Source organism: Salvelinus alpinus, chromosome 26, assembly GCF_045679555.1.
Source record: "Salvelinus alpinus chromosome 26, SLU_Salpinus.1, whole genome shotgun sequence".
NCBI classification, from domain to species: domain Eukaryota; kingdom Metazoa; phylum Chordata; class Actinopteri; order Salmoniformes; family Salmonidae; genus Salvelinus; species Salvelinus alpinus.
Genome location: NC_092111.1, coordinates 8,618,365 through 8,631,583, shown reverse-complemented (window position 1 = coordinate 8,631,583; position 13,219 = coordinate 8,618,365). Strand labels below are relative to the sequence as shown.

The 13,219-nt window shown below is 42.5% G+C and overlaps 3 protein-coding genes across 5 annotated transcripts in view; 2 read left to right on the top strand and 1 right to left on the bottom strand.

Annotated features, from left to right (window-relative positions):
- The window catches only part of LOC139554575 (bone morphogenetic protein 8B-like), a 39,117-nt gene that overhangs the window by 4,001 nt on the left and 21,897 nt on the right, over positions 1–13,219 (bottom strand). For 2 of the 3 annotated variants that reach the window (XR_011670861.1, XR_011670862.1), the window contains exon 9: positions 3,772–5,472. The gene's annotated coding sequence lies outside the window, so the exon portion shown is untranslated. Of the gene's footprint in view, positions 1–3,771; positions 5,473–13,219 lie in introns of those variants that run through there. The other variant, XR_011670860.1, reaches the window with a different exon arrangement.
- On the top strand, positions 3–4,294 carry LOC139554574 (uncharacterized). Its single transcript, XM_071367491.1, has 14 exons — positions 3–607; positions 873–1,012; positions 1,119–1,190; positions 1,281–1,364; positions 1,488–1,634; positions 1,724–1,804; positions 1,926–2,075; positions 2,188–2,237; positions 2,359–2,428; positions 2,521–2,607; positions 2,701–2,799; positions 2,922–3,002; positions 3,111–3,215; positions 3,664–4,294. The coding sequence occupies exons 1-14, from the start codon at positions 442–444 to the stop codon at positions 3,823–3,825; spliced, it is 1,494 nt and encodes a 497-aa protein (XP_071223592.1). The 5' UTR covers positions 3–441; the 3' UTR covers positions 3,826–4,294.
- LOC139554571 (uncharacterized) lies at positions 8,368–12,725 on the top strand. Its single transcript, XM_071367487.1, has 14 exons — positions 8,368–8,967; positions 9,233–9,372; positions 9,479–9,550; positions 9,643–9,726; positions 9,850–9,996; positions 10,086–10,166; positions 10,288–10,437; positions 10,550–10,599; positions 10,721–10,790; positions 10,883–10,969; positions 11,063–11,161; positions 11,284–11,364; positions 11,473–11,577; positions 12,026–12,725. Exons 1-14 carry the CDS (start codon positions 8,802–8,804, stop codon positions 12,185–12,187), a joined length of 1,494 nt encoding a protein of 497 aa, XP_071223588.1. The 5' UTR covers positions 8,368–8,801; the 3' UTR covers positions 12,188–12,725.

Sequence of the window (13,219 nt, the reverse complement as noted above, 5' to 3'; positions counted from 1 at the left end):
CCCTCTTGAATTGAGCCTTTTTCTCTCTACATTGTAAGTGAATATATAAAAAGAATATATGTGATTCATCAGACGCTTTTATCCAAAGCGACTTACAATAAATGCGGCTGTCGTTTATGTATGGGTGGTGATTGGAATCGAACCCACTGCCCTGGCGTTGCAAGCGTCATGCTCTATCAACTGAGCTACGAAGGAGCACAACGTAATGAGAATGATGACAAGCAATTTTAACGGATTCTAAAGGGAATCATAGAATTCCAAACTCTTTTCTATGGCGACACAGTTGGCAATTTTGTAAACAATACTTTTCGAACGTGTGTTGCCAAGAGACATCTAACCGACGTTCTATGGAACGTTTTCTGTGCGAAAACAACTTCAGTTTGCTGCTGACAACAAACTTGATTGGTTTTTGACACCTGAGATAGAACAATCTACTGGAAAATGCCTGGGTGCTTTTCAAAATTGTCGGAGAGAGTGCGTGGACGTCGGCGGCCTACTGCGTCGACAGGTTGTTCAAATTCATTTGTGGCTTGTTTTTCTTGTCCTTTTCTGTTTTGCAGGGTCCGTGATCGTCGACAGGTGGACAGCGACAGCGACAGCAAAGAGGGTATGTGGAGTTTAAAACTCTTATTTTACTGCGTTTAACAATGAAATTATAATTAGCGAAATGTTGTGTATTTCTATAATTCAGACTTGGCAAAAATGCTTGTGCTAGAGATGTTGTAGCTAGCTAGCTTGCTAGCTAACATTAACTTCAGTAACTGTTGCTAAGCGATTGACTTTTGCTACCTAGCTAGCTAGTATTAGTAATCTTGCTACGTTTTATGTCCTAATGTCCTGTTCCTTTTATATTCCAATGTTCCTAATTTTAGAAACAACTGTCCTGGATGAGGTCCAGTTGGATGTGCCATTGGATGATTTGCCAGATGTTCCACAGCTGCCAGACCTCCTTGATGTCCAGAATGCTGCTATCATCCTTGAGGATGTGCCAGATGTGCAGACTATCCTTGAGGTACAATTTTCTGAAAGTTTGGGGTTTTATGTTTGAAAAATATCCCAGATATTCAAGTTGTGTCTCTTTGACATGAAACAAATCTCTTGTCTGCTTTCTGCTTTAGGAGGCCACTGGCAATTGGCAGTTGATTCCGATTAGGTTCAGCCCCCTGTACTGTGGGCCTGTTGTGATCAGGGTAAGAGCCCCCCCCCCCCCCCCCCCACACACAGTCACATCACGGTTACAATGTTTACTGTTTCCAACATGAATATATTGTAATGTGCAGAACAATGCCGGTCCGGTGGTTAAAGCTTGGAGAACTTTCCAGTTCATCAGCCCCATCATCACCTACATGCGTGGGGGATCCCAGGTATGTGTCTTTGTAACTACCTAATCCTAATCTACATTGTCAGTCATTTGATCTTGATGGAAATGTGTCACAGCAATTGCTGAAGTGGTTTTGTTGATGTTGTCTTGTTGTTTATCTCAACAGCAGGTGGTGGTGAGGATGCACCACGTGAGTAGGGTGAGAGGCCTGGAGACTCAACTGGTGTGGGCCATCTCCAAGGAGACAGCCAGGCTTAATCCAGAGGGCATCCACTACTGTGCCACCAAAGTGCAGTCCATCACTTGGATCCAGGTAAGACGTAAATACTACTGAAATAGTATTAGATAAGGCTTTTCTTCACTTATTCCATTTGGCCTTAACATGTATTCTCTCTCTGTCAGCGTGTGGCTGGCAGGGTGACCTACTATGCGTCTCACCTCCGCCACGAGACGTCTGTGGACGTGACGCTTGGCTGCTACCAGGTAAATAAACGATTTCCTATGTATATAGACTAGACATTACTGGGCATTTTTGCATTAGATTTGCTGTGTTTTCTAATAAAAGGTGTGTGGTAAACAGGTGTGTTGTGTGTGTTTTGAGCAGCAGACTGATGTCTCAGTGGTGTACGCCACTCTCCACATGGGGCTGGACGGGCTTCTCTCCTCTTCAGCGTGGTCAGAGGCTGCCTCCTTCTCTACGCCCACCACTCAGCAGTTCACTGACCCAGAGCCTGAGGGCCACAACTGCTATGAGGTCAGACGTTACACACACATACTATTGACTAGGAGCATTACGATCCTTCCATTGACCGATTGTTTGTCATGTCATTGGTCACTGATTTTGAATGCTTGTTTTGTTGTCGTAGGGCTGGGAGGAGGACCTGCTGCCTGAGGAGAGGGAGGTTCCTCTGCTAAAGTGAGTTCCTCTAAATGTCTGTGTAGTCTGGGCTTGTGAGATGCTGAAGGATAGTGGTCATAATGCTGTTATCCCCCATTGACTCTAATGGTTGACATGCTCCATTCCCTCCCTTTCACAGCCTCTACCTTACCACCAAGAGAGTGGAGGACATCGCCTTGAGGCTCGTCTCCCTGCGCCAGGCCTTCACTGTGAGTGGACCCACTTTTCTTTTTCTCTCTGTGACTTCTTGTTCTATCTCCTAGAGGAAGATGTCTCACCCTAACTCTTCCCTCTTCCCTAGACCCTGCTTGGTTCCACCCTGAGCAGGAACCATCTGTTTGTGGCGGGAAAGGTCCTCCTGGGCGCACTGGTTCAGGCCAACCACATGGTAACTCACTAACTCATTCTCTTTCAAGGGAAAGAGAGCATCCCTGAGGGGATATGTGTTCTGTTCACTAAGATGCTCTTTTCTTTGTCATAGGACGAGGCCAAGTTCCTCCGTACCTATACGGACTTTGTGGACTACCTGAGTGACCCCTCCAAGCGGAATGACATTGAGAGGGAGCTGGCTGAGGCAAAGGTGAGTTCATTAACTCTTTCAAGTCTCACTGAGTTCTTCCACATGCGTGTCTTTTATACATCACAGTAGCTGATCTATATGAAATCATTCCTATTTTCTCCAAATGTGTTTTCTTGTCCTAGATCCATCATGTGAACATGATAGATGTCCTCTTTGAGCTGGTGCTGTTTGGGTTAATGACAGCTCAGAAGTCCCTGATGGTGGTAAGTAGCATCTCACTGGTACATGTTTTGATATCTCTATTAGCAGTTTCACTTAAATTCCTCTTCTCTTCTATTCTCTCCTCTTTTCTCCTCCTTTGTTTCCTTTAGCACCCTGGTGGGTTCGTGGAGCGTCTGTACGCTCTCCTGTACTCCTTCCTGCCCACTGCTGCCAACATGGAGCCAGAGGCTGACAGATACCTGCTGCTGCTCAATGTAAGAGTCAATAGGTTACTTCCTGTTTACTTCCATATTCTTAGTGTACTTCCTTTTTACTTCCTTATTCATGGTTAACCAGGTTCCAATGCCATTTTAGGGGGACTATTTCTAATTGTCTCTCTCCTCTTGATAAGCTAGTAACTCCGAGCCATTTTCTATGTGTTGTGTGGTGTTCTCTTCAGGGCGGGCTGATGGCTCTGCTTGATGACATGTTTGGCCACCAGCTGGCCTGGTACTTTAACCCAGAGTCTCTGGTCACTGAGCTCTCCAGCCTCCTGGAGTACCACTTGGAGAACCTCATGGCCAGCATGTAGTCCTACTGCAGGGACCATACTCCTTTCTCCTTCTCTCTTTTGAAGGAATTGAGGACTTGAAGTGCTTTGTTGTACCCTGATTAGTTAACACCCATTCATTTAATGTATTCTCTTGTTTTCTCTCCCCACAGGATTCTTGTGACACTTTGCCACCCAACAGGGATCTAGACACCAATGCACTACATTACTTTGCACTGAATTTGACATTTTTAAATAAAACAAGTTGTAGTTCAAAAACATTTTGGTTTCCGTCTTTTCATTTATTTGATTTTATGACCATTTCCTCTTCCTAGAGTTATAATGCTAATATTAGATGAACAATGATGCTGTTTTATCTGCATTTGGAAATAAAAAACAACTTTTAGTTGATTTAAAGATCCTACAGGGCCACACTTTATATGGTTTTGTACTGTGGTTTGTGATACTGTACTATTTAAAAACATGTAGGACTACATACACTGAGTGCACAAAACATTAGGAACATCTTCCTAATATTGAGTTGCACACCCTTTTTCCCTCAGAACAGCCTCAATTCGTCGGGGCATGGACTCTACAAGCTGCCCTAAGCCTTCCACAAGGATGCTGGCCCATGTGTCAAGTTGGCTGGACGTCCTTTGGGTGGTGGACCATTCTTGATACACATGGGAAACTGTTGAGCATGAAAAAAACAGCAGTTTTGCAGTTCTTGTGACACTTAACCCGGTGCGCCTGGCACCTACTACCATACCCCGTTCAAAGGCAGTTAAATCTTTTGTCTTGCCGATTCACCCTCTGAGTGACATACACAATCCACATACACAATGACATACACAATCCAGACTTTATAGCCCACTGTGGCAAAGACTAGACTTTCAGGAGTTAAACAACACAATTTTTAAAAATCACCTTGTTTTTCTCATTCTTCCAACATAGCTAGTGACTTTATAAAACACAATATTTGGTATTTGTATTTTATATTATACCAACGATATAGGAAAGCATCTGGTGGCAAAATAGCCAAAAATATATAGGGTGTACACCCATAAAATTCTTAATTCATTCAAGGTTTACAAATATGCCCAATCAATAGAACATTATGTCAGAAAACAATAGTCGAAACCAAATGTCTCTACCATATATGGTTGAAAAGTTACCGACGATTTACTCTGAGAATTGAACCTCACAACACCAAATATGGAACACTTACAACCAAGTGCGGTGCAGTCTAAACTAGCAATGGTCACAGCAAATGATCGTTATTATTTCATCAACACTGTCAAGTACAAGTATATTAATGTTATAATATTGTAGAGAACAAGCTAATGTTTAATTCTATGTAATTTCTAATGACATCAGGCAAAGAAAATGACTTTTGGACATGAATTTCGTAGCTCCCTCTTGAATTGAGCCTTTTTCTCTCTTCATTGTAAGTGAATATATAAAAAGAATATATGTGATTCATCAGACGCTTTTATCCAAAGCGACTTACAATAAAAGCGGCTGTCGTTTATGTATGGGTGGTGATGGGAATCGAACCCACTGCCCTGGCGTTGCAAGCGTCATGCTCTCTAGATTTGAATAGTTTAGTTAATCAAAAGTGAAGTATGGTTATAAGTCCAATGGGTGTTGTTCATATACCACTCTCAGACTCAAAATCAATATATTAGATACATACTATTTATCAGCATATTGACAGATTATTGCTATCAACTGCTGGTTGCACGTTATATTACCCTGTTTGTATCTTTTGGAACAATGGCAATTAAGATGATTAAAATGATGTAGAATAGATAGATGGGCTCCCACTGGTGTCACAGGCATCCACAGGTCTTGACCACCATGTTGCGATGCTTCTTTAGTATCACGTTGTTGTTGTCATCGTAGAAGAGTACAGAGATGGGACTGAGTTTGGTGGGTGCGCAGCACGCTTTGGGAACCTCATCCGGCTTCAGAAGGTGAACCTGCCATTGAAAACGGTAAATCAGACTCATTCATACATGCATTTTCATATAGTCAATGATCATATCCTGTTATAAAAGAGATATGGGTTATTTAAGCAATAAGGCCCAAGGAGGGGTGGTATATTGGCCATATACCACAAACCTCAGGAGGTGCCTTATTGCTATTAGAAAACCTACTCATTCAAGGGTTTTTCTTTATTTTTACTATTTTCTACATTGTTGAATAATAGTGAAGACATCAAAACTATGAAATAACACAAATGGAATCATGTAGTAACCAAAAAAGTGTGAAATTTATCAAAACATATCATATATTTGAGATTCTTCAAATAGCCACCCTTGCCTTGATGACAGCTGTGCACACTCTTGGCATTCTCTCAACCAACTTCACCTGGAATGCTTTTCCAACAGTCTTGAAGGAGTTCCCACATATGCTGAGCACTTGTTGGCTGTTTTTCCTTTACTCTGCGGTCCTACTCATCTCAAAACATCTCAATTTGGTTTAGGTTGGGGGATTGTGGAGGCCAAGTCATCTGATGCAGCACTCCGTCACTCTCCTTCTTGGTAAAATAGGCTGTTTTTCCTTTACTCTGCGGCCCTACTCATCTCAAAACATCTCAATTTGGTTTAGGTTGGGGGATTGTGGAGGCCAAGTCATCTGATGCAACACTCCGTCACTCTCCTTCTTGGTAAAATAGTCCTTACACAGCCTGGAGGTATGTTGGGTCATTGTCCTGTTGAAAAACAAATGAATTCTCCTGAGTGGCACAGTGGTCTAAGGCAAGTAGTGCAGTTAAAGATCCTGGTTGGAGTCCAGGCTCTGTTGCAGCCGGCCGTGACCGGGAGACCCATGGGGCGGCACACAATTGGCCCAGCGTCGTCCTGGTTAGGGGAGGGTTTGGCCGGCAGGGATGTTCTTGTCCATCGCGCTCTACCGACTCCTGTGGCGAGCCGGGCGCAATGCACGCTGACAGGGTTGCCAGGTGTATAGTGTTTCCTCCGACACATTGGTGCGGCTGGCTTCCGGGTTAAACAGGCGCTTGGCTGGGTTGTGTTTTGGAGGACGCACGGCTCTCAACCTTCACCTCTCCCGAGTCCATACGGGAGTTGCAGCGATGAGACAAGACTGTAACTACCAATTGGATATCATGGAAAAGGTGTAAAAGTAACAAACAATTGGTTTTATATTTTTATAATAACTGATAAAAACAAATGATAGTCCCACTAAGCCCAAACCAGATGGGATTGCATATAGCTGCAGAATGCTGTTGTAGCCATGCTGGTTAAGTGTGAATTCTAAAGAAAATCACAGACAGTGTCAACAGCAAAGCACCCCCACACCATAACACCTCCTCCTCCATGCTTTATGGTAGGAAATACACATGCAGAGATCATCTGTTCACCCACACCGCATCTCACAAAGACATGGCAGTTGGAACCAAAAATCTCAAATTTGAGCATCCAGACCAAAGGACAAATTTGTTGTGTTTCCAGGCCCAAGTAATTTTCTTCTTCTTATTGGTGTCCTTTAATAGTGGTTTCTTTGCAGAAATTCAACCATAAAGGCCTGATTCACACAGTCTCCTCTGAACAGTTGATGTTGAGATGTGTCAGTTACTTGAACTCCGTGAAGCATTTATTTGGGCGGCAATATCTGAGGCTGGTAACTCTAATGAACTTATCCTCTGCAGCAGAGGTAACTCTGGGTCTTCCATTGCTGTGGTGGTCCTCATGAGAGCCAGTTTCATCATAGCGCTTGATTGTTTTTGCAACTACACTTGAAATATTCCGTATTAACTGACCTTCATGTCATAAAGTAATGATGGACTGTTGTTTCTCTTTGCTTATTTGAGCTGTTCTTTACATAATATGGACATGGTATTTTACCAAACAGGGCTATCTTCTGTATACCCCCCCACCTTGTCACGACACAATTGATTGAGTCAAACTCATTAAAAAGGAAAGAAATTCCACTTTTAAGAAGGCACACCTTTTAATTGAAATGCATTCCAGGTGATTTTCTCATTAAGGTGGTTGAGAGAATGCCAAGAGTGTGCAAAGCTGTCATCAAGGCAAAGGGTGGCTACTTTGAAGAATCTAAAATATATTTGGATTTGTTTAACACTTTTTTGGTTACTACATGATTCCATATGTGTTATTTCATCGTTTTGATGTCTTCACTATTTTTCTCCAGTGTAGAAAATAGTTAAAATAAAGAAAAACCCTTGAATGAGTAGGTGTTCTAAAACTTTTGACCGGTAGTGTAGAGCCTTCAGCACTTTTTTCCGTGGGCTGTGGCCCCCCTTGTCTGAATTTGGTCAATATGTCCTCCAAAAGACTTTATAGCCCACTGTGGCAAAGACTTTCAGGAGTTAAACAACACCATTTTTTTTTAAATCACCTTGTTTGTCTCATTCTTCCAACATAGCTAGTGACTTTATAAAACACAATATTTGGTATTTGTATTTTATATTATACCAACGATATAGGAAAGCATCTGGTGGCAAAATAGCCAAAATATATAATATAAATGTACACCCATAAAATTCTTAATTCATTCAAGGTTTTTTACAAATATGCCCAATCAATAGAACATTATGTCAGAAAACAATAGTCGAAACCAAATGTCTCTACCATATATGGTTGAAAAGTTGCCGACGATTTACTCTGAGAATTTAACCTCACAACACCAAATATGGAACACTTACAACCAAGTGCGGTGCAGTCTAAACTAGCAATGGTCACAGCAAATGATCGTTATTATTTCATCAACACTGTCAAGTACAAGTATATTAATGTTATAATATTGTAGAGAACAAGTTTAATTCTATGTAATTTCTAATGACATCAGGCAAAGAAAACGACTTTTGGACATGAATTTCGTAGCTCCCTCTTGAATTGAGCCTTTTTCTCTCTACATTGTAAGTGAATATATAAAAAGAATATATGTGATTCATCAGACGCTTTTATCCAAAGCGACTTACAATAAATGCGGCTGTCGTTTATGTATGGGTGGTGATTGGAATCGAACCCACTGCCCTGGCGTTGCAAGCGTCATGCTCTATCAACTGAGCTACGAAGGAGCACAACGTAATGAGAATGATGACAAGCAATTTTAACGGATTCTAAAGGGAATCATAGAATTCCAAACTCTTTTCTATGGCGACACAGTTGGCAATTTTGTAAACAATACTTTTCGAACGTGTGTTGCCAAGAGACATCTAACCGACGTTCTATGGAACGTTTTCTGTGCGAAAACAACTTCAGTTTGCTGCTGACAACAAACTTGATTGGTTTTTGACACCTGAGATAGAACAATCTACTGGAAAATGCCTGGGTGCTTTTCAAAATTGTCGGAGAGAGTGCGTGGACGTCGGCGGCCTACTGCGTCGACAGGTTGTTCAAATTCATTTGTGGCTTGTTTTTCTTGTCCTTTTCTGTTTTGCAGGGTCCGTGATCGTCGACAGGTGGACAGCGACAGCGACAGCAAAGAGGGTATGTGGAGTTTAAAACTCTTATTTTACTGCGTTTAACAATGAAATTATAATTAGCGAAATGTTGTGTATTTCTATAATTCAGACTTGGCAAAAATGCTTGTGCTAGAGATGTTGTAGCTAGCTAGCTTGCTAGCTAACATTAACTTCAGTAACTGTTGCTAAGCGATTGACTTTTGCTACCTAGCTAGCTAGTATTAGTAATCTTGCTACGTTTTATGTCCTAATGTCCTGTTCCTTTTATATTCCAATGTTCCTAATTTTAGAAACAACTGTCCTGGATGAGGTCCAGTTGGATGTGCCATTGGATGATTTGCCAGATGTTCCACAGCTGCCAGACCTCCTTGATGTCCAGAATGCTGCTATCATCCTTGAGGATGTGCCAGATGTGCAGACTATCCTTGAGGTACAATTTTCTGAAAGTTTGGGGTTTTATGTTTGAAAAATATCCCAGATATTCAAGTTGTGTCTCTTTGACATGAAACAAATCTCTTGTCTGCTTTCTGCTTTAGGAGGCCACTGGCAATTGGCAGTTGATTCCGATTAGGTTCAGCCCCCTGTACTGTGGGCCTGTTGTGATCAGGGTAAGAGCCCCCCCCCCCCCCCCCCCCCACACACAGTCACATCACGGTTACAATGTTTACTGTTTCCAACATGAATATATTGTAATGTGCAGAACAATGCCGGTCCGGTGGTTAAAGCTTGGAGAACTTTCCAGTTCATCAGCCCCATCATCACCTACATGCGTGGGGGATCCCAGGTATGTGTCTTTGTAACTACCTAATCCTAATCTACATTGTCAGTCATTTGATCTTGATGGAAATGTGTCACAGCAATTGCTGAAGTGGTTTTGTTGATGTTGTCTTGTTGTTTATCTCAACAGCAGGTGGTGGTGAGGATGCACCACGTGAGTAGGGTGAGAGGCCTGGAGACTCAACTGGTGTGGGCCATCTCCAAGGAGACAGCCAGGCTTAATCCAGAGGGCATCCACTACTGTGCCACCAAAGTGCAGTCCATCACTTGGATCCAGGTAAGACGTAAATACTACTGAAATAGTATTAGATAAGGCTTTTCTTCACTTATTCCATTTGGCCTTAACATGTATTCTCTCTCTGTCAGCGTGTGGCTGGCAGGGTGACCTACTATGCGTCTCACCTCCGCCACGAGACGTCTGTGGACGTGACGCTTGGCTGCTACCAGGTAAATAAACGATTTCCTATGTATATAGACTAGACATTACTGGGCATTTTTGCATTAGATTTGCTGTGTTTTCTAATAAAAGGTGTGTGGTAAACAGGTGTGTTGTGTGTGTTTTGAGCAGCAGACTGATGTCTCAGTGGTGTACGCCACTCTCCACATGGGGCTGGACGGGCTTCTCTCCTCTTCAGCGTGGTCAGAGGCTGCCTCCTTCTCTACGCCCACCACTCAGCAGTTCACTGACCCAGAGCCTGAGGGCCACAACTGCTATGAGGTCAGACGTTACACACACATACTATTGACTAGGAGCATTACGATCCTTCCATTGACCGATTGTTTGTCATGTCATTGGTCACTGATTTTGAATGCTTGTTTTGTTGTCGTAGGGCTGGGAGGAGGACCTGCTGCCTGAGGAGAGGGAGGTTCCTCTGCTAAAGTGAGTTCCTCTAAATGTCTGTGTAGTCTGGGCTTGTGAGATGCTGAAGGATAGTGGTCATAATGCTGTTATCCCCCATTGACTCTAATGGTTGACATGCTCCATTCCCTCCCTTTCACAGCCTCTACCTTACCACCAAGAGAGTGGAGGACATCGCCTTGAGGCTCGTCTCCCTGCGCCAGGCCTTCACTGTGAGTGGACCCACTTTTCTTTTTCTCTCTGTGACTTCTTGTTCTGTCTCCTAGAGGAAGATGTCTCACCCTAACTCTTCCCTCTTCCCTAGACCCTGCTTGGTTCCACCCTGAGCAGGAACCATCTGTTTGTGGCGGGAAAGGTCCTCCTGGGCGCACTGGTTCAGGCCAACCACATGGTAACTCACTAACTCATTCTCTTTCAAGGGAAAGAGAGCATCCCTGAGGGGATATGTGTTCTGTTCACTAAGATGCTCTTTTCTTTGTCATAGGACGAGGCCAAGTTCCTCCGTACCTATACGGACTTTGTGGACTACCTGAGTGACCCCTCCAAGCGGAATGACATTGAGAGGGAGCTGGCTGAGGCAAAGGTGAGTTCATTAACTCTTTCAAGTCTCACTGAGTTCTTCCACATGCGTGTCTTTTATACATCACAGTAGCTGATCTATATGAAATCATTCCTATTTTCTCCAAATGTGTTTTCTTGTCCTAGATCCATCATGTGAACATGATAGATGTCCTCTTTGAGCTGGTGCTGTTTGGGTTAATGACAGCTCAGAAGTCCCTGATGGTGGTAAGTAGCATCTCACTGGTACATGTTTTGATATCTCTATTAGCAGTTTCACTTAAATTCCTCTTCTCTTCTATTCTCTCCTCTTTTCTCCTCCTTTGTTTCCTTTAGCACCCTGGTGGGTTCGTGGAGCGTCTGTACGCTCTCCTGTACTCCTTCCTGCCCACTGCTGCCAACATGGAGCCAGAGGCTGACAGATACCTGCTGCTGCTCAATGTAAGAGTCAATAGGTTACTTCCTGTTTACTTCCATATTCTTAGTGTACTTCCTTTTTACTTCCTTATTCATGGTTAACCAGGTTCCAATGCCATTTTAGGGGGACTATTTCTAATTGTCTCTCTCCTCTTGATAAGCTAGTAACTCCGAGCCATTTTCTATGTGTTGTGTGGTGTTCTCTTCAGGGCGGGCTGATGGCTCTGCTTGATGACATGTTTGGCCAGCAGCTGGCCTGGTACTTTAACCCAGAGTCTCTGGTCACTGAGCTCTCCAGCCTCCTGGAGTACCACTTGGAGAACCTCATGGCCAGCATGTAGTCCTACTGCAGGGACCATACTCCTTTCTCCTTCTCTCTTTTGAAGGAATTGAGGACTTGAAGTGCTTTGTTGTACCCTGATTAGTTAACACCCATTCATTTAATGTATTCTCTTGTTTTCTCTCCCCACAGGATTCTTGTGACACTTTGCCACCCAACAGGGATCTAGACACCAATGCACTACATTACTTTGCACTGAATTTGACATTTTTAAATAAAACAAGTTGTAGTTCAAAAACATTTTGGTTTCCGTCTTTTCATTTATTTGATTTTATGACCATTTCCTCTTCCTAGAGTTATAATGCTAATATTAGATGAACAATGATGCTGTTTTATCTGCATTTGGAAATAAAAAACAACTTTTAGTTGATTTAAAGATCCTACAGGGCCACACTTTATATGGTTTTGTACTGTGGTTTGTGATACTGTACTATTTAAAAACATGTAGGACTACATACACTGAGTGCACAAAACATTAGGAACATCTTCCTAATATTGAGTTGCACACCCTTTTTCCCTCAGAACAGCCTCAATTCGTCGGGGCATGGACTCTACAAGCTGCCCTAAGCCTTCCACAAGGATGCTGGCCCATGTGTCAAGTTGGCTGGACGTCCTTTGGGTGGTGGACCATTCTTGATACACATGGGAAACTGTTGAGCATGAAAAAAACAGCAGTTTTGCAGTTCTTGTGACACTTAACCCGGTGCGCCTGGCACCTACTACCATACCCCGTTCAAAGGCAGTTAAATCTTTTGTCTTGCCGATTCACCCTCTGAGTGACATACACAATCCACAATCCACATACACAATGACATACACAATCCAGACTTTATAGCCCACTGTGGCAAAGACTAGACTTTCAGGAGTTAAACAACACAATTTTTAAAAATCACCTTGTTTTTCTCATTCTTCCAACATAGCTAGTGACTTTATAAAACACAATATTTGGTATTTGTATTTTATATTATACCAACGATATAGGAAAGCATCTGGTGGCAAAATAGCCAAAAATATATAGGGTGTACACCCATAAAATTCTTAATTCATTCAAGGTTTACAAATATGCCCAATCAATAGAACATTATGTCAGAAAACAATAGTCGAAACCAAATGTCTCTACCATATATGGTTGAAAAGTTACCGACGATTTACTCTGAGAATTGAACCTCACAACACCAAATATGGAACACTTACAACCAAGTGCGGTGCAGTCTAAACTAGCAATGGTCACAGCAAATGATCGTTATTATTTCATCAACACTGTCAAGTACAAGTATATTAATGTTATAATATTGTAGAGAACAAGCTAATGTTTAATTCTATGTA